The sequence below is a fragment of the Chelonoidis abingdonii genome, chromosome 6, assembly GCF_003597395.2.
Source record: "Chelonoidis abingdonii isolate Lonesome George chromosome 6, CheloAbing_2.0, whole genome shotgun sequence".
Taxonomy (NCBI): Eukaryota; Metazoa; Chordata; order Testudines; family Testudinidae; genus Chelonoidis; species Chelonoidis abingdonii.
The window spans coordinates 52,319,570-52,343,068 of NC_133774.1; the positions used below are offsets into that span (position 1 = coordinate 52,319,570).

General features: G+C 39.8%; 1 protein-coding gene across 4 annotated transcripts in view; it reads right to left on the bottom strand.

The window, feature by feature from the left end:
• Positions 1-23,439, bottom strand: part of RAD17 (RAD17 checkpoint clamp loader component) — a 31,146-nt gene extending 7,707 nt beyond the window's left edge. The window contains exons 1-14 of one of the 4 annotated variants that reach the window (XM_032769542.2): positions 23,310-23,420; positions 21,141-21,410; positions 20,380-20,463; positions 17,182-17,338; positions 16,529-16,665; positions 14,174-14,226; positions 13,953-14,078; positions 13,793-13,862; positions 13,284-13,395; positions 9,375-9,569; positions 6,559-6,644; positions 6,213-6,359; positions 5,562-5,708; positions 4,512-4,632 (exon numbers count right to left, since the gene is read on the bottom strand). In XM_032769542.2, the coding sequence (XP_032625433.1) occupies positions 4,512-4,632; positions 5,562-5,708; positions 6,213-6,359; positions 6,559-6,644; positions 9,375-9,569; positions 13,284-13,395; positions 13,793-13,862; positions 13,953-14,078; positions 14,174-14,226; positions 16,529-16,665; positions 17,182-17,338; positions 20,380-20,463; positions 21,141-21,410; positions 23,310-23,354 (1,750 nt within the window). In that variant the 5' untranslated portion in view covers positions 23,355-23,420. Of the gene's footprint in view, positions 1-4,511; positions 4,633-4,894; positions 5,113-5,561; positions 5,709-6,212; positions 6,360-6,558; positions 6,645-9,374; positions 9,570-13,283; positions 13,396-13,792; positions 13,863-13,952; positions 14,079-14,173; positions 14,227-16,528; positions 16,666-17,181; positions 17,339-20,379; positions 20,464-21,140; positions 21,411-23,309 lie in introns of those variants that run through there. The other 3 variants (XM_032769539.2, XM_032769543.2, XM_032769541.2) reach the window with 3 other exon arrangements.
• Between the last annotated feature and the right edge of the window lie 60 nt (positions 23,440-23,499).

The window sequence follows — 23,499 nt, forward strand, 5'->3', positions numbered from 1 at the left end:
AACTCTATGCATTGTACCAGGGCTAACATGGACTTGGTGTCATTTACCAACAGGCCCAAACTATCGCATGTGGACAGGGGCGCCACGTGATCCCGCACCTGTGACCAGGAGCTGCCCTTGACCAGCCAGTTGTCCAGACAGAGGAAGATCTGGACCCCACGGTGCATGAGATAGGCTGCCTCCACCAACACACACTTTGTAAATACCTTGGGGGCAGTGGACAGGCCAAATGGGAGGACTGTAAATTGGTAGTGTTCCTGCCCAACTGTGAAATGGAGGAAGAGTCTGTGCCCCTCAAATATATAGATGTGGAAGTATGCGTCCTGCAGATCGAGGGTGGCGTACCAGTCCCCGGGATCCAGGGAGGGAATGATGGAGGCCAGGGAGACCATGTGGAACTTGAGTTTTACCACATACTGGTTCAGATGTCGCAGGTCCAGGATGGGCCTGAGCCCCGCTTTGGTCTTCGGGATAAGGAAATAGCGGGAGTAGTACCCTTGCATTTGAACTCTGCTGGCACCACTTTCACTGCTCCTAGGCCAAGGAGCCGCCCCATCTCCTGATCGAGCAGAGCCTTGTGAGAGGAGTCCTCTAGGAGGGACAGGGGCAGAGAGTGGAGGTAAACTGGAGGGTGTAACACTGGGAGATGGTATTGAGGATCCATCGGTCAGAGGTCAGCTGCAGCCACTCTGGGAAAAAAAGCACACAACCAGTTGGAGAAGGGAAGTTTCTGATGAGAACTAGTAGGTTGCCCCCAGTCTTCCTGTCAAAACTGCCCTTTCTTTGCCTGTCTGCCCTTGGAGGACCCAGGCTGGGAGGTAGACTGAGACTGCCTCTACAGGCACTTCTTACAGTCCCGTGACTTTTTATAAAGGGGCTCATATTTAGAGTAGGTGGCCTGGGTGGATGCTTGCTGTGGCTTAAACTTAGGTCTAGCTGGACCAAGAACATAGAGGCCAAGAGTCTTAAGTGTAGTGTGGGAGTCTTTCAGGCCATGTAGTTTTATAGCCTTCTGTTCCACCAACAGAGCCTTGCTGTCAAACGAGGTCCTGCAAGGAGGGCTTCACCTCACTGGACAACCCAGAGAGCAGGAGCCATGACACCCTTCTCCTGGACACCACAGAGGCCATGGACCATGCGTCTGGGTCCGCCAAATCCACCGCTGCCTGCAGCATTGCCTTGGGAGCCACTGTATCCTCCTCCACCAGCTCTTTGAACACCTTCCTGTCATGCTCCTGGAGGGAGCCCTCAAACTTGAGTAAAGAGCCCCACATATTGAACTCATACCAGCCCAGGAGAGCCTGATGGTTCGTTACCCATAACTGGAAGCTTGAGGATGAATAATTTTCCTCCCAAATGAATCCAGCCTCCTTGAATCTTTATTTTTCAGAGTAGGGGCTGCTTGGCCCTACTACTCCCTATGGTTAACTGACTTGACCACCAGGGAGTTAGGGGCAGGGTGAGTGTATAGGTATTCATGTCCTTTGGTGGGCACAAAATACTTGCATTCCACTCTTAGAGATGGGGGCCAATAAGGCTGGGGTTTGGCACAGGGCATTTGAAATTTTCGCTACCCCTTCATGAAGTGGCAAGGCCACCCTGCCCAATACCGAGGCGGACAGGATGTTAAAAGGGGAGTCTGAGGGCTCCTCCACCTCCTCTGCCTGAAGGCTGAGGTTTGATGCCACCATTTTGAATAGCTCTTGGTGAGCTTTAGAGTCCTCCTGAAGGATGGAGGGAGGAGGGCCATAATCGCCTCAGCAGGGGAGGGCAAGGATGCAGGCGCAGTACTTTGCGTGTCCACTGGCACCGGAGGATCCACCACCTGGTCACTCTCTGGGCACAGTGCCAAAGATGCAAGCCCCACACTCCTTCCTTGGAGGCTGGGAGAGGGAGGCCAATAGTCGTTCTGAGGCTCCAGCTACCGAGCGAGCCCCAACCAGGGGCTGCATCTGGGGCCACGATGCCTACTTGTACCATTGTGCCAGCCACAGGGCCCGGTGCCACTGCACCTGCTGTGGCACCAGCAGAGCAGACTGTTCATCCATCGATGGGTCAGGCCAGCCACGTCGACTACGAAGGGAGGACAAGCTGACGTATGAGTTGCCGCTGTCCCTGGACCGAGAGGAGAGGCAGCGGTGCCAGGAGCGGTGCCGACCATGGGACCACGACTCCGACGTGAAGGAACAATTCCACCGGTAGCAGCTGCTCCGTGATCAGTTCTGGTAGGTAGATCCGCAATGGCAAAGCACCAGCGATCAATGCCCGGAGCTGTTGAAATGGTGCTGTGGCGGGGTCCTAGAGCGAGATGAACGGGAACGGCATTGACGTTCGTGTTGTGACTGGCTACGATAGCCCCTCTGAGACAAAGACCTTCAGCGGCGTCTGCCTTGGTCCCGTCGGTGTCTGCTCCTCAAGGTGGAGTGGTGTCTGGAATCTCTGTCAGATGGAACCCAGCCAGACAACCTGGTGGGGGTTGATGGCTATCTACGTGGACTACGCACGGGACAGTTGCTGAGCAGTGAATGGCATCAGGAAAATTCCCTTGACTGAGACCGGTATCGAGTTGGAGGCGACACCGGAGATCCCAGTGGTGGCTTGCCTCTGGACCGCGCAGCCAACATTGGCAGTGCTCCTGGTACCGGCATGGACATAACGTCCCAGGTCACTTGCAGCGCCTCTGGTGCGGAGGGGATCCGGACATCCGGGAAAGCCTGCTCCCAATGAGGAATGGGCTGGGCTATTCTGCTCGACTTGAGTCGAAGGCCTGGAGGTCGATGGGGACCGAGGACTGCCCAACATGGGTGTAGCCTCTCTGCCCCTTTTGTTCCCGTGCCGTGGCAGAGGTGGCCTCTTCCTAGCCTTCTTGGCATGCCCCTTGGATGGGGAGCAGTGCCAACTGGCAGATGGTGCCGGGGGGAGGAGAAAAAGGTTGCCACGCACCAACACCGTGGTGCCCGGTGCCAACTCGGAGCGGCGCACCAGAGTCGGGGTCGACATCAACTCCATCAGGATGGCCCAGAGTCTAATGTCTCTCTCTCTCGGTTCGAGGCTTAAACAACTTGCAACTCTTGCAGCAATCAATCACTGAGATGGATTTCATCCAAACAGCATAAACAGTCCACATGCGGATCACTCACTGGCACTGGTCGCCTACAAGTGTCACACCCCTTAAAACCCAGGGCGCGGTGCATGCCCGGGCGCACCGGCTAAACTAAACTAAAACTAATCAAACTACTAACTACAGGTACTATACACTGAACGAACAAGAATTCTGGGGACGAGCTACAATAAAGCTGGGGCAGAGCAGTTCCAAAGCACCTTCACAAGAAGGAACTGAGGGTCGAGGGAGCATGCAGCGCCCCTTATACCGCACAATGGAGGCGCCACTCCAGAGGTTGCTAGGGGAGAAACTTCCAACATCAGTGCATGTGGCAAGCACGCACACCTATTGTAGAATACACATGATCAATCACTTGAAGAACTCCTGCTCAAATCAATCACCTTGTTTATGGATATGTGCATTACCTCAGCATAAGAAAGAGACCCAAATGTCCTGTCATTTAAGAACCTTTGGGATATAGCTATAACCACCTACTCACATGGGGAAGTATATTGGAATCAAACTTCTAATATAAAGTTTTGTTGCTATATGAACATAAAGAACATAAGAATATCCCTACTGGGTCAGAAAAAGATCCATCTAGCCCAGTATCCTATCTTCCGACAGTGGCCAGTGCCAGCTGCCCCAGAGGAAATGAACAGAACAGGTAATCAAGTGGTCCATCCCCTGTCGCTCATTCCAAGCTTCTGGCAAACAGAGGCTAGGGACATCATTCCTGCCCATCCTGGTTAATAACCACTGATGAACTTATCCTCCATGAATTTATCCAGGTCTTTTTTGAACTCTGTTATGGTCTTGGCCTTCACGACATCCTCTGGCAAGGAGTTCCACATGCTGACTGTGCATTGTGTGGAAAAATACTTTTCTTTGTTTTAAACCTGCTGCCTAGTAATTTCATTTGGTGACCCCTAGTTCTTGCGTTATGAGAAGAAGTAAACAACAACACTTCCTTATTTACTTTCTCCACAACAGTCATAATTTTATAGACCTCAATCATATCTCCCCTTAGCAGTCTCTTTTCCAAACTGAGAAGTCCTAGTCTTATTAATCTCTCCTCATACAGAAGTCATTCCATACTCCTAATAACTTTTGTCGCCCTTTTCTGAACCTTTTCCAATTCCAATACATCTTTTTTGAGATGGGGTGACCATGTCTGCACACAGTATTCAAGATGTGGGCATGCCATGGATTTATATAGAGGCAATGCGATATTTATTCCACAAATGTGCTGTTTTCTTATCTAGACAACACTGCAAATTGTGTTCTGATTTTAGCTCACAAGGACCTTCCATATGTATTATGGATAGAAATTTAAACTTTTTTTTTTAAATTAAAAAAAAAAAACAAAAAACCCCAACCCCCCCAGAAAACCTTATGCTTACACTACCTTGGTTTCTCATTGGATTTGTCAGCATGGCAAGAAAAGGCAACAACTGGGTTTGAAGGCATAAAGGTGGTAAACAGAAACTTGAAAACAGAGATTTTGCAGCGAGACAGTTTTCTTGATACTATAGGGGGGAGGGAGGGAACAAAGAACAAAATACCACAAGTGAAAAAACACAGTACCTGAAAGCTTAATTAAGCTCCAAAGAAACCAAAGAATCCATGTTTTGGCTCTGTTATTTTGTCAGTATAATTATGTAAGTTACTATGATATGTTAAAAGCTGTAATGAATGTTCACCCAAACATTCCACATCATACAAAACAGCATAATAAGCCCTGCCCTTGCCTAGTGGATTGTTCTTCAAACAGCCATAAAGGGGTGAGGATTCAGAAAAAAGATAAGCAACCAGGTTTAATTAAAAAACAAAAAACTTCAACATTAAATTTATTTCCTTCAAATCTGTCTTGTGTTTCTCTTGCAATTTTCCTGAAGATTCTTATAATTGAATTATAGGATGCTTCAGTCAGGCTTTCCAGACAGGATAGGGCACCTTTTAAATGAAGTACAATTTTTTTCCAAGAGCTTTGTAATCTTATAGTTGAGCTGTTGATCACAAACACATAAGGCAAGGCAATAGTAAGGGAATCAATAATTGTCCACCTTACAAATCAGACTAGGATGATTTAGGGAGCATGAGTTTCATTTCATTTACAACACACTTCATTATATTTCTTTTTCACTAATTTTGTACTGTATTAACTAGAATTTCAAGGATCTCAGAAATCCTGTAGAACAATCTCTTAATTTTGGGTGTAAAATAGTCTGTTTTCTGGGACCCCTAGTTATTTTCTAATTAGTAGAAAATAAGTTTAAGTCTATATCTGAAAACTGATTAAAAAAAAAAAAAGGAAAAAAAAAAAGGTATTTGCATACACTTCTATATTTGTTTAATATATTGTTTCTAACATGAATAGTCCCATAAACAACACTATAAACCATAGCAGTTAAATTTCCAAATTTAAACAAAAGTACCTTAAATGTGAAGTATTTACCTTTTTACTGATTAGGAACCACTGGGGTTTATGAAAAGACCGAAAACCCATTCCTCCTTGGCAATGGGCAAAGGCTCTAGCGGTATTTGAATGTATCACACCTCTTGTGGCCACAGATGCACTGTATTCCCTGAGTGTAAGTCGTGACTAAAACAAAACATGACATTATGCAAATTGTGAAGTTTGCAGAATCAGTGTGGAAGTTTATAAAGGTGAGCAAATATTGCTGTAAATGTGCAGCTACTCATCCATGTTTGGAATACTCGTTAAAGGATAAAAGCATTAACTGGCTTAGTTATTTCATGTGAAAGGCATATTCTCTGAACCAATTTGTAATATGTATTCACCATAACCCGAAAAGGACAGCACTTCTGGCAAGTATTTTGTACACACTATTGTATGTTGTGGGAAATATTAATACAAAGCATACCAAAAATGCGTACAGCTTGTTAAAATGTACACGTAGTTTAGGGTGCAGTAACAATTATGCTTACACTTTCAGGAGAGTTAGACTTGCATAGCTGTAGATAAATTAAAATGTTTATAGATGGTAAAAACCTACATTGTTTTCTTTTACTATAAATCAATAAGAATGCATAGGTATGTGGCTGCAGGATATGAAAATTAAGAGCCAAGATGTATCAAACTTACATTCCAGTTACTACAGAGGAAGTCAGCAGTACTCAAGTATTCACTGGCTCTCACAAGGTCATCTATATCAGTGAAAAAATCTACATAGTTTTGGTGAAGATATAAATTAAAGAGGTCCCCAGGCATGTGTGACTTTTCTACAATATCCTAGTTAATTAAAAAAACAAAAAACAACAACCACAATTAGTCTATGTTCTGCACAAAGAGAAGTGTTATGTAATGTTAATACATCTATTTTATTTATAATTATTCACACAGTAAACGACAAAACTGCTGTGTCCATCAAACTGCATAAATACTTGTAAGTCTTATTAACGGGTATCAAATGATTAATAAAGGCCTTTACCTCAGGGTGGACAAGTAAGATGTCTCTTTCATATTCAGATAGACGAGACGGTAGCCGAGGAAATTCTGAATCAGATAGTGGTTCTCCTATAAGCAATTTAAATAGTGCCACAGTCTTTAATATTAAACATAGCATTATTTTTATGTTTGTACTGAACATTAACAAAAAATCAGGAATAAAAATCAAGCCTCATCTTCATATTTAAACTTATGGTGGGAAAGAAGGGGTGGGGGTAATGCTAGCTATGTATAATGATAATAAGATGCAATTATCAGTTTATTAGAACACTGAGAATGAAGTCTTATTTTCCTATTGGTTACTGTGTTGGTTCTTAATTGTAAGGAAAAGTCTAGAGCCAAAGTCACTGCTGACAAAAGCAGAGCCACATCATCTTATGTTTTTAGCCGCATCACCTTATGTTTTTAGTGAATTAGGCCATAGTTCTGTAAATGTAATGTATCCATGGTAACAGGCAGTACAACTGTTAACTTTAGCACCTAAACAAGATTATATTTGCTTCACACTTTCATGATTTATAGTAACAATGGCCTCTTCTTCATCAGGTATTTCCTGGAACTAATCACCAAGAATCATTGGCTTTAATTGCCAGGAAATGCTTGAGCTAAGCATTATTGCTTAGATCCATATTGCTGACTGTGTAGTATAGGTTAATTAGTTATATTATGGGTAAGGCTGTTGATTAATCAGTTAACTCACATGATTAACTCAAAATATTAATCATGATTAATCGCAATTTTAATCACACAGTTAAACAACAGAATACCAACTGAAATTTATTAGAATATTTATGGATTTTTTCTACATTTTCAACTATATTGATTTAAATTACAAGACAGAATATAAAGTGTACAGTGCTCACTTTATATTTATGATTAGAAATATTTGCACTGTAAAAATGATAAATAGTATTTTTCAATTCACGTTGCACAAGTACTGTAGTGCAATCTATTGTGAAAGTGCAATTTATAAATGTTCAACCAGTTGCTCAGACAAGAAGTAGGACTGAGTGGACTTGTAGGCTCTGAAGTTTGACACGGTTTTATTTTTGAGCGCAGTTTTATTTTGTACATAATTCTACATTTGTAAATTCAACTTTAGTGATAAAGAGATTGTACTACAGGACTTGTATTAAGTGAATTTAAATACATCACTTGTTTTTACAGTCCGAATATTTTTAATAAAAATAAACAAAGTGAGCACTGTACAGTTTGTACTCTGTGTTGTAACTGAAATCAATATATGTAGAAAACTGCAATTTATTTAAATATCTGTGGATTTCTATTAACAGCACAATTAATCATGCAATTAATTTTTTTTTTAAATCACTTGACACCCCTCATTATGGGTTAATTATGATGTCATCAACCACTTGTAGAAAGTATTTTCTTTCCTCTCACCATTTTCTCATAATCCCTTTGGACAGGGACTTGGTTTTCTATGTCTGTACAGCACCTAGCAGAACTGGGCTCTGACCAATTCGATCTCTAGGAGGTACCCAGTATAAAAGTGTTAAATAAATAACTAAATTATAGCTTTTTAAAAATGGTATGTCAAACCAATCTGCCATGTCACTAGACAAACTACTCCAACAGATGAGCAAGAGGCAAAGCTGCTCCCATGAAGGTTAAAGAGGAGCCACCATAAGAGTAAAGGAAAGCTACTCTGACAGCAGCGAACTGTAGTGGCTAGCAAAAAAGCAAAGACCAGTGAGTGTTTTAAGTGCAGAGATCGAAAAGAAAGTAAGTTTGAGTGAGCCTTCACTTATAGAAAGCAAAAGCCTCAATAGTAGTAAGGCAGAAAAAGTAACGAGGTAGGGAAAAGGGTAACAGCCCAGAGAAGCAGCAGCAAACGTAATCCTTAAAAAGGGAAGGGAAAGGGAGCAGGCAAGAGCCAAGGGGCGGGGAGGTGGGAAGGGAAAGGTAGCAGCAATAGTATAAGTGTCAGGGAAATAACAGTGGATTGAAGGGAGCAGGATCCTTCAGCAGAAGTAGGAAAACTGAGGCAGCATTAAGAGGACATGGAGACACTACAAGGAGCACACCTCCACATCTTATATCACATGAAAAAGTAGTTTTCAACCTGAGCAGGAGCCAGAATTTGCCAATTTACATTGCCAAAGAGCCACAGTAATACATCAGCTCCACCGCCCCCTGCTCCCAGTCCCTCCCTATCAGCTGTTTTGTGGCATGCAAGAGGCGGGGGAGGGAGGGCATGGCAGGCTCAGGGGAGAGGGCGGGAAGGGGTGGAGTGGGGGTAGGGCCTGTGGCAGAGCCAGGGGTTGAGCAGCGAGCACCACCCCATCCCCCTGGCACATTGGAAAGTTGGCATCTGTAGCTTTAGCCCTGGAGTCGGTGCCTATACAAGGAACCTCATATTAAACTTCTGAAGAGCCGCATGTGGCTCCAGAGCCACAGGTTGGCCACCCCTGTTATATTACAAGGCAACTATCTCATCACAGAGTTCTGAAGGCTACACATCCCATTTATCCCTCATGGCTTATGATGACATCTGAATCACTGCATGGAATTATAACCATGTAATTTTAGTATATTCACACAGTAAAACTTTTCTGAAGTGCGCATTATTTACACATTGGATGTGTACAGCCAATGACAGTCCAAGCTATGAGAAGCAAATTGCTGTCGGCAACGGCTAATCTCTTTACACAATGATTAAACCAACAGTAGAGTTACAGGTAATTCTAAGAAATAGTTTTGCAAATCCAGTGACCATCTACAGATCATTAATTGTTTCTCATTTAGACAATGAATAATGGGTAAATAAAGTCCTCTTACTTTTGCAGTAAAGTATTTTCCCCAAAGCATGGAAAAGAAAGATGGAGGCATCTTTGCCACCAATAGCTTGTATCTCCTGGTTTTCTAAGGTCTTATCAGCTTTCTTTTTCTTCTTGGTTCTGCATGCTTCTGTATTACTTTTTGATGTAGAATTCCCTTTTTTCCTTGACCACAAGTTCTTCTCTGATGAGTACTCTAACAATCAAAGGAACAAAACAACTAGAATAAAGCAGGTACTAACATTAGTGAACTAAAAAGGGAGAGCTCCTGAACAGTCACTTTTTAGAACTATATTAACCTTCTTATTTATTGAGTGACGGATTTTCATCTTGTAACAAATAAATCTTCTATTTCACAGATTTTAATGTGTTTTCTATTTATTAATAAGTAATGGACACACGTACCAAGTTCATTTACTCTAATGGTATATATGCACTTATGTCAGTGTCCTGTTCCATATTTATACTTTAAGCTAATACTGAAAATGACAAAATGCTTGTTTCAGTGTCAAGATGAATGCCCCCTCAAAAACTAAAACACTTAAACTTACTCAAGTTTTGAAAAATGTGCCCAAGTGACCTAGCTTGCTTTTTTTGGTAATTATTTTAATAGAACCTCTCACATATATGAACAAGTACAAAATCCCTTCCAGACACATTATTTGACATTATCTTCTTGTTAACGTCACAGGAATCATATTTGCAATGGGTCCGTCACATTCTGTTCAGTTATCAATGTATTATATATATGAAGCTTCTGTGTAACATCTGAGTCCAACTGGGAAAAGGAGGTGGAAAGGAAAACAGAGAGAAAGATTGACTCTGACTGACTCTATCCTTTCAGTGCATCTTCCAACAGTCTACTGCTTCTGCAGTGACCTGAATCATTAAAAAAAAAAAAAAAAAAAAAAAAAAAAAAAAGAGCCCCTTATTGCAGGGGTAGCCAACCTGAGAAGGAGCCAGAATTTACCAATGTACATTGCCAAAGAGCCACACTAATGTCAGCAGCCCTCCACCAGCTCCACCTCACTGCTCCCAGCGCCTCCTGATCAGTTGTTTTGTGGTGTTCAGGAGGTTCGGGGGCAGGGGAGAGAAGTGAGGGCATGGCAGGCTCAGGGGAGGGGGCAGGAAGGGGTAGAGTGGGGGCAGAGCCTATGGCAGAGACAGGGGTTGAGCAGTGAGCACCCCTCGCATATTGAAAAGTTGGTACCTGTAGCTCCAGTCCCAGAATTGGTGCCTAGACAAGGAGCTGCATATTAACTTCTGAGGAACTGCATGTGACTATGGAGCCACAGGCTGGCCACCCCTGCCTTATTCAAATTCTCTAATACTTAAGAGTTGCATAGATGATTCAGTTTGGTGGCAGGTGAACATTCTGTATCCCAACAGTAAAGGAGAGCTAGATTTATATTTATTTATCTGCTGTCTCTTGTCTATTTTTTTTCCAGGTGTATCAATATCTCCATTACTATTACTTAAACTGTATTATTCCATTTATGGGTATTATATGTTTTCTGCTACAATAATTTGTTACAGAATTCTGGAGGCCATGAAGAGTCTAATGTGGAGCTATCAGAGAGGTAGCCATGTTAGTCTGGATCTGTAAAAGCAGCAAAGAATCCTGTGGTACCTTATAGACTAACAGACGTTTTGGAACGTGAGCTTTCACCCACAAAAGCTCATGCTCCAAAACGTCTGTTAGTCTATAAGGTGCCACAGGATTCTTTGCTGCTTTTAATGTGGAGCTGTAGTTCCTGTAAAGTTACTGAAGGGCTGTTATCTGTTCAATCTAATTTTAAGCCAGTATATCCGAATGGTTGAAAAATTCCCACTAAATACAAACAATTGCTCTTTTCTTCATATTCTCTACAACAGGGATTAGTGAAACTATATAATCACTAGTCTGGGATACCTTGATAAAGGACTCAAGTACTTCTCCTGTACTGAACAACAAATAGAAGTTGTCATTCCTTCTGCCATTTGTCCAAAGTTCTCTTTGTAACCCTCTCTCATTTTTTCATAAAAGTATATTTGTAGGCAGAGTCCATTGCATTTGAAGTTTTATATACATGCACATTAGCTTGTAATTTTAAGAAGATTTAAATAACCTGCAGTACATATTTCAGCACCAACTCTTGCAGTCTATTAGTGAATCTCAGAACTTAAGTGACATTTTTCTGGTACTCTCCAAATACTTATTATCATCCACTTACTGGTACATTACTAATCTCAGACTGTTAGCTGGTAAAAATAAGTAAAAATTACTTTCCCGCCTTCCTTATATTCAGTGGAGTTTTTTTCCTGTAAAAATGTATACACTTTATACAAACCACTAGAAACGGACACAAACTGAATATATTAGAGACAAAACCATTAACTTTTAATATGAAAATCAATAATATCCAGAAGGGGAAATAGGATATTTAAACTCTGAGTTACCAATCTAGAAACAAAATTACAAAATCAAATGTTTAAGATATTATGCAAATCCTTCAGAAAGTAAAATTAACAAAAACAAATTAATGTGCACTAAACCCTGAACTATCACATTTCTTTTTTTGTTTGTTATGGGAGGGAACTTCTAAAGCATTCAACATTGGCCTCCAACGCAGAGAGCTTTTGAAAAATCGCAACTTGTGGCATTTGCTGTAGCTCTGACTGCCCCATCACTGTCACTGAACACACAAGAAGCGACATGCATTTTAAATTTGAGATAGTACAAAATAACTGAACAGACTGTGACAAGTCTGTTACTCCAAAGACAAAGTGGATGAGATGATATCTTTCATTGGACCAAGTTCTGTTGGTGTGAGAGACAAGCTTTCAAGCTCACACAGGTATCTTCTTCAGGTCTGGCCTATCATGTTTATTATATTCAGATAAACCACCTCTTGACTACCAAGCCAGCAGTTATATTTTTAATTTGAAGGATTATGTATTCACCATCTACGGGTTTAAAGTGAACTGCAACTCCTAAATTTTCACTTTTACAATGCCCAGGTCATATTTTTTGTGTGTGTGAGATCTTCAAAAATTCTAATCTGTTTCAGAGTTTCCACTGAGATTTGGAAATATATATTTGGGTCTCCTTTAAGTACAAATTTTCATTTTACATGCAGTGTGCAGCAGAAAGTAGTACATTACTTCCTGGAAGTTCTCTCCTTTAAGTAAATGGCATATTTAATATAAAGCTTGGCAACACTTAGCTTAAATCAGGTCTAGTATTGCCCTCCCTCAGCTAGCAAAAGACTGGATATTGAAGGATTATTTGATCACCTTCTGAGTGGGGAGCAGGTAAGGTGGCCAACTTTCTAATGTGTGAAACCACACACTGAGCATTGGAACCTCTCCTGAACCCTGCTCTGCCTCTTTTGTTGAGACCATGCCCCCTGCTCCGCCTCTTTCCTTTGAAGTCCTGCCTAGTGCTCCTCTTTCCCCCGTCATCACTCGCTACTCTCTCCATCTCCCTCTTCCGGCTAGTTGAGCAAGGCTGTTGGGGTACAGGGGTGAGTGAGAACTGCGCTCTGGGCATGGGAAAACATTTCTTTCCAGATTAAGTAGTGTGTCAAGAAAGCTCTGCTTGGTAAAATCATAAACAAAAGGAAAGCACATCAAGAGTCAGGAAGAAGAAAGAGCATAATAATTTAAAAATCTTAACCTCCACCTTCTCTTCTCCAAAGCTATGTATTAACTCTAAATCTAGTTGGCTAATATTAAGAAAAGTTTTTGCTCTTATGCTAATATTAAGGTAAGGCATTTAAGACACTCAACCACAGTATTAAAATAATTCCTCCCTCCTACTCCTGCTGGCAATGTGCATCTGGAGAGGGTTTTTTGCAAGATTGGCATAATTGGGTTTTAAAAAAAAAGTCTCTACCACAGAATTGGTGAGAAAGTTCTATATATTTACCTTTCAAAGATGAAAACTGAAGACTGTTTATTGCACTTCTAATATCACCTGAACAGCCTTTACAAATCAACTCTAAAGAGGTTTTATCAGGGACAGCAAATTTTTCTCCATTCTAAAAGATAAAGCAAAAATAATTGCAATATCTGAAGTAAAAACAGCTTTCAAATTTTTAATGCATACCAAGGCCTATTATTACTGCCAGTGTGGAGTCCATCTACAATATCACCATCGTGAAAATAATTTGCTTCATATCCTTTAGCAGGTGCTTTTTGTACCATACAGAAGAATTTTCAAAAGTCATCTCAGGAATTAGACCAGACTCTTCTCTATGAATCCAAAGTCACTACTTTTGGCAAACAAGCCACTTACGAAAGTTTCATCCCTGGATTAAACAACACAGGGATGAAACCACAACATGATCACAAACTAATACTCTAGCTTTAACAGCCTGAGATGTTTTGCTGTGATCCTAGCACCATGTGGAAGTCAAGCAGTTTTTGATGCCTTACCATACTTGCTTCTGCTGTAGCTATTCGATTAAGAACTTTCATCATCATTGTTGGAGCCACAGGGTTAAAACTATCAAATTCAATAAGAAAAAGTTTTCATTAAACTACTGGTTCTACACTTAACCTTCTGGTTAATTTTATGCAGTGAATGATCTCTTACCTAATACTAGATATACACAGTTCTTCCTGAATTTCCTTTGGAAATAATAACTTTTGGTTGCTGTCTCCACTGAGACTGTCTGAGATTATAAAAACAAGGGGACATCTGCTTGTCCGCACAAACCTCCTAAAACACAAAATAAGCACAACAAGGGTCACAAACTCTAGTTTACTGGCAGTTTTTAAGGATTTTAGCCCATAAGCAGATTACTTACAACTCACCTCAGAATCTCGTGTAAACTGTCACGGTCACGATAAAACTGGTTAGGCATGTCCTAGTGAAAACAAATGAAGTATTGTAATTCAAGTGTATCTGTTCTCTGCTAGTGGACTGAAAGTTAAAGCCCTCCATGAAAACAGACAGTTTTTCTCCAGTCCACACTGGTTTCAAGCAAAATTCAACATGTGATTAGATAAGCTGCATAAATGTCTAGTTAAATAATTTTTCAAATAAACTTAATACAGGAACAGAACAGAAGAAGAAAATAGTGGTTCTGTGTCCTTTTTCTCCTTTATTATGGATTAAGAGGCCTGAAAATTTCCCTGCTTTCCAAAAATGTGTGTGTGTGTGTGTGTGTGTATGTGTTTTTTTTTTTAAATTAGGAATTCAATTATTTAATATTTAATATGTTTACCAAGTAAATGTAAATGATCATGAATCACAGCTTTCAACAGCACCCTTTTGTCGCCTTAGACTCACTCCTCAAACCCATGCCTCCTCGTGCCTCCATTCTCCCTGCACGGGATCTCAATTTCTTCCAAGAGAAAACTGACAAATATGAAGTAACTTTCCTTCCCCTCCTATGACCAGAAGTTTCTTATCTGCTTTCCTCCTCTAACCCCTCCGTTTCCCCGCTCCCATTTGCTGATCTCCCTTACATCCACCCACTCTCACCCCTTCCTTACTTTTCTCCTTAACCTCTCTCCACCCCCTCTGACTCTTCACGTTCACAATTCAAGTATGCTTCAGACTCCCCCATCTTAAGCAAGTGTGGCCAAAGGTGGAATTTTTTTCCAGCTACTTCCCTTTGCTCCTTTCCCCTTCCATCTCTAAATTAATTGAACACATTAACTGCAATCACTGTCTGGAGCTCCTGTCTTTCAATTCCATTTTAGACTCGTGCCAACCCAGCTTCCACCCTTTGAACAGCAATCTTTATCCTTCTAGACCTGTCAACCACTTCTGACACAGTCAGCTATGCGTCTCTTGAATCCTGCCCGCCCTTGGCTTCCTTTCCTGGTTTTTCTCCTACCTCTCTAATAGCTTCTTCAGAGGTGTCTCCTCATCCCCCTCTAGATTTCTGTGGGGGTTCCATACACATCTGTCCTTGGTCCCTGCCTCTTCCCTCTACACCTCTTCTCTTGATAATCTCATTGCAAACACAAATTCAACTCAACTCTTTCTCTATGCTGACCACTCAGTTTCACCTCTCTGCCCTAATATCTCAGCCTGTCGCTTTAACATCTCCTCACAGATGTCTACTCATCAGCATCAAGATCAGCATAGCTAAACCAGAGTCCTTTAATCTTCTCCTCCCCCCAAGTCAGGGCCGGCTCCAGGGGTATTGCCGCCTCAAGCAGCCAAAAAAAAAAAAAAGAAAAAAAAAGGCCGCGATCGCAATCTGAGGCAATTCAGAGGGAGGTCCTTCACTCCGAGCAGGAGTGAGGGACCCTCTGCTGAATAGCTGAAAGTGCTGCCCCACTCCGGAGTGGCCGCCCCAAGCACCTGCTTGATAAGCACGGTGCCTGGAGCCGGCCCTGCCCCAAATCTTCCCTCTCAATTACTGCAGACAACACTACCACTCTGCCTGGCACTCATGCCGATAATCTCATCACAACCTATCATATCCACCCATACAGCTAAAACTATCATCCAGGTGCTCATCTCCTAACTCAATTACTGCAATATATTTTATACTGACCTTCACAAATACAATTTTGCCCCACTTATTTCCATTCAGAATGCTGCTGCAAAGTCCATTTTCATATCTTGTTGCTTTGACCATGTCTCCTCTCTCTTTGTATCCCTCCACTAGCTCCTCCTCCTCTATTGCATCAAACATAAGCTACCTGTCTTCATTTTCAAGGCTCTGGTAGCCTATTCCTATCCTACATATCTCTCATTCACTGTAAACACGTTGACTCCTGCCTTCAATTGGCCACTGATGTCAGTGACGTCCATCACTCCTTGTTAAATTTTCAAACAAGCAGCTTCGTGCTTCCTCCCATACTGCCCCTCATGCTTGGGAGAAGCTCCCATAAACCTCTTTCATTATCCTCCTCCATCCTCTGTGCTGCGACGTCTACAAAAACATGACAATGGTTAGGATGCTAAAGTGCTGGGACCACAACCTTCATCCTGACCAATGCTGTTTCAGTGTTTCTTTGTAACGTTTGTATTGAATCATCTTTTATCTCCTGTCGCATACTTAGAAGGTAAGCTCTCTGGGGTAAGGGAGAGTCTTTGTCCTTTGTTTGTACTCCAGCACTTAGCACAAGAAGCTCCTGGTCCGTGATGAGGGCCTCTAGGTTCTATAGTAATACAAGTAAATAACAATTTCAAGAGTTTTTACTTACTTCAATGAGAATAAGTTTATCATCAGCCTCTGTGGATTCCCCTAGCATCTGAAGTTTGTTATACTTATTTGCTCTTAACAGAAAGTCTTGAAAGACAGCAGTCTGGGCCTGACTGGGAAGTATCTGAAAACTTGATTCTGAAGAGGAAAATTCATTAAAAATGTCCCATATTATATCAAATATTATAAATACATACAAGAGCCATCATATCCCCGTGATATTTCCTGTTAATGACTATTTAACAGTCTACTGTCAAATATGTTCCAAAACTCTTTTTAAAGGATAAAGTCGACTCCATTGCAACGGGTCTGCCACAGGCCCTCTGACACATTTAAGTCTCACTTAGAGGACTTACGTAGTGCTGCGGACATTATATAGGCCCTCTAAACTGAAGTGAATTTCACCCACCAGGTGAACAGTCCTTTTAAAAAAAAAAATTCACATTTCAAACGAAAACTAAAAATCAGAACATTGCATTTTGGCTTTAATTTGACATTGCATATCAAACAAATACATAAAACAATCTTTTTGCCAAGCATATTTTCTAGCATCAAATCTCTCAGAAAGAAATGTAAAGTTATTCCTTATTTAATGTTTTTTAGATGTTAATCTTTACAGTTAAGAAACTTTAAAAATAACTGTGGGGAAATTACCATAGTTAAAAGCATCCTTGAAATCTTCTTTCCTAAAGTCTAGAGATATTGGATTTGTCCATTCTTGCACCTGAACATGAAGTTCCTTTGCTAATATTTGTATAGTTGCAGACTTTCCACAACCGGGGGGTCCAGTTAACACTAAAATAGAGGCACCCTGTAACAAAAAGAGCACTATAAGCCAAGACTCAAATGTGACAGAGGAGAAATGCTGAGTTAAGGTTTCTGTTCTTTTGGAGTATTGTATCATTGCTCTATTAAAAACCTGATTTTTAAAATGGGAAAATATGTTAGTTTTATACACACTGCGTGCAATATTTAAGTCCCGATTCTACACTGAGATCCACTCTAAGTCTAAAAGACTCCTCATGGGTACACCAGGGATGCTAAAGGATCACAACGCAGAACCTAAGTAGATCTGGCCACGTAGTAAAGGTTCTAACACGAATGACCAAAAAAAACAAAAAAACAACAGAACACACCAACACAACAATTTTAAATTGTTTTATCTTATGTGGGATAAGTATAAAATTAAAGAATTAAAGTTAGCTTAAGTTTGGTTAAGGAAATGTGTGTGTTGTAAAGAAAGGCCCTGATTAGCAAGTAGAAGGAATGCCTTGAAAATAAAAAAGTGATCAGGCCATAAGGAATAAAATTAGGGAGCACATCTCTGGTTCAACAAATAGCTAATGAGATCAGGGGAAATTTATAAAAAGGCCTCCGACGGCCAGCGGTGACTGCAGATGATTTTAAATCACAGAAAGAGAATGTGTCTTAAAATGAGCCAACATGGCCTTTAACCAACTCTCACACCAGCGTTAAAGCCCATGTAATCCTAGGTGCAATTGAAAAACTGTTTCACACCAAGAAGGAGGGGAGGAAAGGCCTTGGGGAAAAAAAAAAAAGGAGATTGTATATCTTATCTGGATTAATACTAGAAATAAGGGTGAACTGTCTCCAGTTGATTTTTAGCTGAAGTCAGTAATTGGCAATGACATCACTTGTTTGTTAGAGAGTATAAAAAATAAACTCTTAAAGAGTTCATTGCTAATACCCGCTTCCCCATATTGGAGCAGACCAAAAATGGGTTTAAAACCCCTGGGTTTAGCCTATTTGTAAATATCTTGATCAAATGCATATAAATGTTTTGTTACTGTTTGGATGTAGTAATCTTTATTATTTAGGCTTTTTAGACATGTTTAAAGCTACTACATAAAGTAACATTTGGCCTTTGGATTTATTAAAGGAATTTATTGTTAAATTGATGTTTGGTGATGTCCCATATTAATAAACAATTTCAACACTTTACATTTTAGATAAATTCAAAGTAGACTGAGTTTTAACACTTTGCTGGAACAAGTTGAGCAGGTGCTTTAGACGGGGTTTTATTTTGCCTTCATCTAAAGTATTTATAACTAGCAAAGGTAGGTTACCAGACTAGTTGAACAATGGGTCTGGTCTGGTATGACAAGTTTTATAGTCCTATTTTCAGTGTTAAAAATATTTTTGTCAAGTTAATGTTCTAATATATTGGTACAGCACTGATCTAGTGAACTGGAGACTCGGGCACTCAGTTTCCACCTTGTGAAGACTATCAGTAAGTATCTGTATGCATGTGTCCGTTCTCTCTGTGATCTGACTCACACTTTGTATATTCACCACACTACATAATTAGTGGACAGAGGAGAAATGACAGTTTATCATAAATATATTCTACGTATTTTTCTCTGGATTGTGACAGTAAGAAAGGAGGTGTGGACCTGCCACTTTAAAACACTGAGCAAAATGGCCCATAGTTAGGGAATCTGAAAGTTCACATGCCTTATAGCACTTCACCATAGATAAAGTGTGAAATAATTCTGAAAAATAAAATTATAATCTACATTATAGAACCCATTGTTTGCAATGACATTTTGCTAATATGAGATACAATTTGAGACCCCCCACAATAGGATGCTGCACATCAGTCCTGCTTTAAAATGGGCCTTCACAGAAAAATCTTAGAAATGAGATAGAAATTAACTAGTAGAGGCCCAGTCCTCCATTCTATGAACTATCAAAACTCCCTTTTGGCTTCAGTGGGAATGTTGGGTGTACAAGGAAAACAGGACAGGGCCTTTTTCAGGTTCTCTAGATCATCCCCTTGACCATGTCAAATTGTTCCCCAGCTGTATGTGTGTCTAGGGCGTCATCCAGTTTAGTATTAAACATTTCATTTTGAGATTTCCTCTAAGGAAATGGTAGAACATTTATAGCTTGGTTCTTTTCTGAAAAGTGACGAGAAACAACATCTGAGGTTACATGTTAATTGTGTCTCAAGGATTCTTCTTAAGTGTTCTCAGTTTATGAAGAAAAGCCATACTTTTACAAGCACCAGTTCTACAAAATCAATCTGCCATTATACAATTCAAGCTTAGTTCCTGCACACTAACATATCATCAATAACAGAAGCTCTGCTGAATAAATTAGCATTTCAACGACACCTGTCCAACCCCATTACCTTCAATGAGATTGCACAGGTGTAAACTGACCAGAAGTTAGTAAATAATTCTGTTGGTGAAGGAGAAATAGAATCCAGTTCTGTTTCTCTGACATATACAGACTCGGAAGGGATCTAAGAATAGATAAGTTTGAAAAGTAAAACTGTCACCTACATTGTTAGAATAATTTTATACCGATATTAAAACATCAACAGTCCTTTCAATATTAAAATAGAATGCCAACTATCTTGTGCATTAAACTCCCAAGATATTAAATTTTCAGCAAGATGGGCATTTCTGAGCATCTGTACACAGCAGTTTAAATCAGAAGTTATATTTTTAAATGTGTGTCATTGTTTATGGTGTAATGATCTTCTCACAATGAGCTCCTTCATACTGCAGTGGACAGTCACATGGGTCCATTTTTTCATTAAATGTATAAACATGGTGTCTCCCAAACAAAATACAGAGGCTCTCTCTTACTTCAAACCCCATTAAGCCAATTTTAGATTTGTCTCCAGCTATGCGTTAAGAAATATCCTGTTTATCCAAATGAACCCCATGAACCCCACATAATTCATTCTATTTCAGTGACGTGGAGTCTACTGTATATAAGCTATAAAAGGTCTGTAGTCTCATTTGTATGATTACTTGCAAGTTTAACTTCTTACAACTTAATTAAATCAAAAAATTTTAAAAAATATAATTTATGGACTACCTGCTTTGGCTGCCTTTGAAATATTTGAGCTTTTAACCAGCTTTCAACTTCTTCAATCTTCTTCTTATGTACAGCAAGCTCATTCTAGAATGACGAGAAAGGATATAAGAAATGCATATAAGCTCTTATTTATGAGCTTTTATTGATACAGTTCAAGAATAGTATTTGTGTGTGTAAAAATGCCAAACAAAGGGCTTGTATGAGAACGCCCTAGCCACCCTTAACGTAATTTAAATATATCCTAAACACAGCAATTAGAAGTAATCCATCACAAATCCCCTCCTTTAACTCCTCCAATTCCCCACCAATTTTCCAAATGCCAAGAATCAAAGATGAGCCCTGAAACAATCCCTGAAGTAGAGTTGTTTATTATTTACATACATACCAACAAAGCCATTTCAGAGGGGGATTATTTTAAATGCATAAGAATGTTAATTTACTACTTCACAGTAGTTCATACCACAAGGTTCCTCATTCTGAGAGTAATAAGTCAATACACATTAACATATTTGAAATGCACCACTAAAAATGCAAGTTCTGTGGATAAATAGCTGTGAAAACCTGAGTTTGTTCAGGATCTTCTCTACAGATAGTTGGCACAGTCAACTAACCATTCAGCTTATACACTGATGCAAGACAAACTAACATTTAGAAGCTACACTCTAGGTAGGACTAATTTGCAGAAACAGAACAATTCATAAGTTACACAAAAATGATTTTGTATCCCTTACCACATCTAACACTTAAAATATTTCTTGTACCTGTGTTCCTGGTTTGTATTTATCCACCCATGGTTCATTTTGAGACTGGCTTTGATTTTGTTTAGAGTGATCACAAATGTGATCTATTGAAGATGACTTTCCTTTGATTCTGCCCAGAACCTTTTTCTTGCTACTTTCTGGCACAGAGGAATGATCTTTTCTCTTCTGATGCTGATTAGCCTCCCCAGATGACTTAACAAGAAGGGTACTAGGTAAGATATTTGTATTCCCAAAGAAATCATCAAATGAAGGTGCTACCCAATCTGTTACCTGACAAAACATAAATTTGTGAAGGTTAATGCCAGACAGAATTTCACTTTTTTTTTTCCGCTCTACATTCAGCTGCAGTTGACGCTGAATAACTTGGCATTATCTATCAGACATATACATTTACATCTTGAATATTTTCAGTAACAACCAATCATTTTCCCTTATGAAAATATAATGAAATGCCATATTTGAAAAATATCTGAAGAGTAAGCTTGAATGCTTGTCCCTTTCACTAACAGAAGTTGGTCTAAAAGATCTCTCTTTCAACATGTTCATTTAATATTTTAAAAGAAGCTCTTAGAAGTCCTCAGTGATACTGTATAATTATAAACAAATGTTGGCTTGCTCACCCTTACTTAAATTCTACAATGAAAGCCTCTTATGCATCACAAGAAGCTAGACCTAAATTCCATGGCAAGGACATTGTATCACAGCACTCTGGTGCAGCACACGGGAAATTCTGGGGCAGCTTCCTTTATTAAAGAGCCAAGGTTTACAATGAATTAAATATTAAATAAAATAAAGAATTCAATATAAAAATACTAAAGAAGCTATTATTCAATTTATTTTACATTGCCTCTACATTTTGAATGTCTGATATGCTGCACATTTTTGTATTTACAAATTTAAGAGTGTGGGGGGGGGTGAGGACACAGGAAACAGAAGGTTTTGGCAACAAAGCAGAACACAGTTGGGCTTTGTTAAAGGGAGATATATGGAAACTAATCTGGGATTGTGGGTCAAGCACATTTACCTGAAGTTTCTCCTACAGTGATGATCAGCAATGAAATAGCTAAGAAAGCTAACATTAAAATGTTTATCTGTAGATTTTAGATTTAATAGCCCATTGACACAGGTAGGGAAGTTTACATAACTCAAAGCTCTTTTTCAAACTACTTGTACACTCAGTGACAACACTGCACAGTTTACATTCTGTCCACGTTTTCAAAGTTATCTTCACAACCACTGGGCGTTTTTTTAAATGAAAACTTAGATTCTAAAGAACAATTCCGTGGACGCGGGTGGAATCTATCACATGTTCTAAAGAACTCTGCCTGAAAGAACCTAATAAGAATAAATTAAATCAATATTATCCCCATCAAGAGGGTTCCTGCATACTCAGTACTCTACACACTTTTTACAAAACCAACACATATTTGCAGGGCGCTTAAAAATGTTCCACTGAGTGAAAGGGGTATCATCAACTGGAAGAAGAAAATCAGACTTGTGCAATTAAAACTACTTGAAGCTTAAAATAAACACAAGTAACATCTAAGATTACCAGAACTGATTTTTTTTCAGATACATTTGTGCACTTGTCAGCATAGTGTGATTTAATAGACAGTAATCTCTTTGATTCATGTGGATTTTTCACTCTGCATCAGTAAGAGGAAAAAAACTTTTTGTACAGGAAAATGTGATTGGATAACAAATAGTGGCACACAGATTAAGGAACACCTACAGTACTTGGAAGTACTTTACATTATTATTATTTTAAGGCTAGCTTTCAAATTGGCTTCCTTTAAGCCACATTGATGGCAAAAGCAATATTCAGGTATAAGAAAGATGATACAAAGCTATCAATACTTAAATCGACCTCAGATTTAACACAAACTGTCATATAGTATGAATAACAAATTAAGCCATTCCAAGAGAACACTGAAATAAACTCAGCATAAAAACAAGGAATATTGTGCAAATAATCTTTTCCTTTTTTTGCCTTCACTTAAGTTTCTGATTAAGATACAAGGGTAGGAATGGCTTGTTGCTATATCATAAAATTATATTTAATTACACACACCTGTATCAAGATGCGTGTGCACTGTAGCAAGAGTAAAGCTCCACTTTACACACATAATCCAAAACAATCTTTCTTAAATATTTGTAGCAATCACCTACTTTAGTTGGCACTATCTTTGTTCTAGAAGAATTTTTTGACATCATCAACCTTTATCATTCCCATCCGCAGTGTATGACCAGTAGCACGTTAAAGAAAGTGACCTGAAACTGAAAAGTGGGGGAACAGACCTTAAGAATAATCCTTTCCTTCCTGAGGAAAAGAATCTAAAGCATTCATAGCCATTAAAGA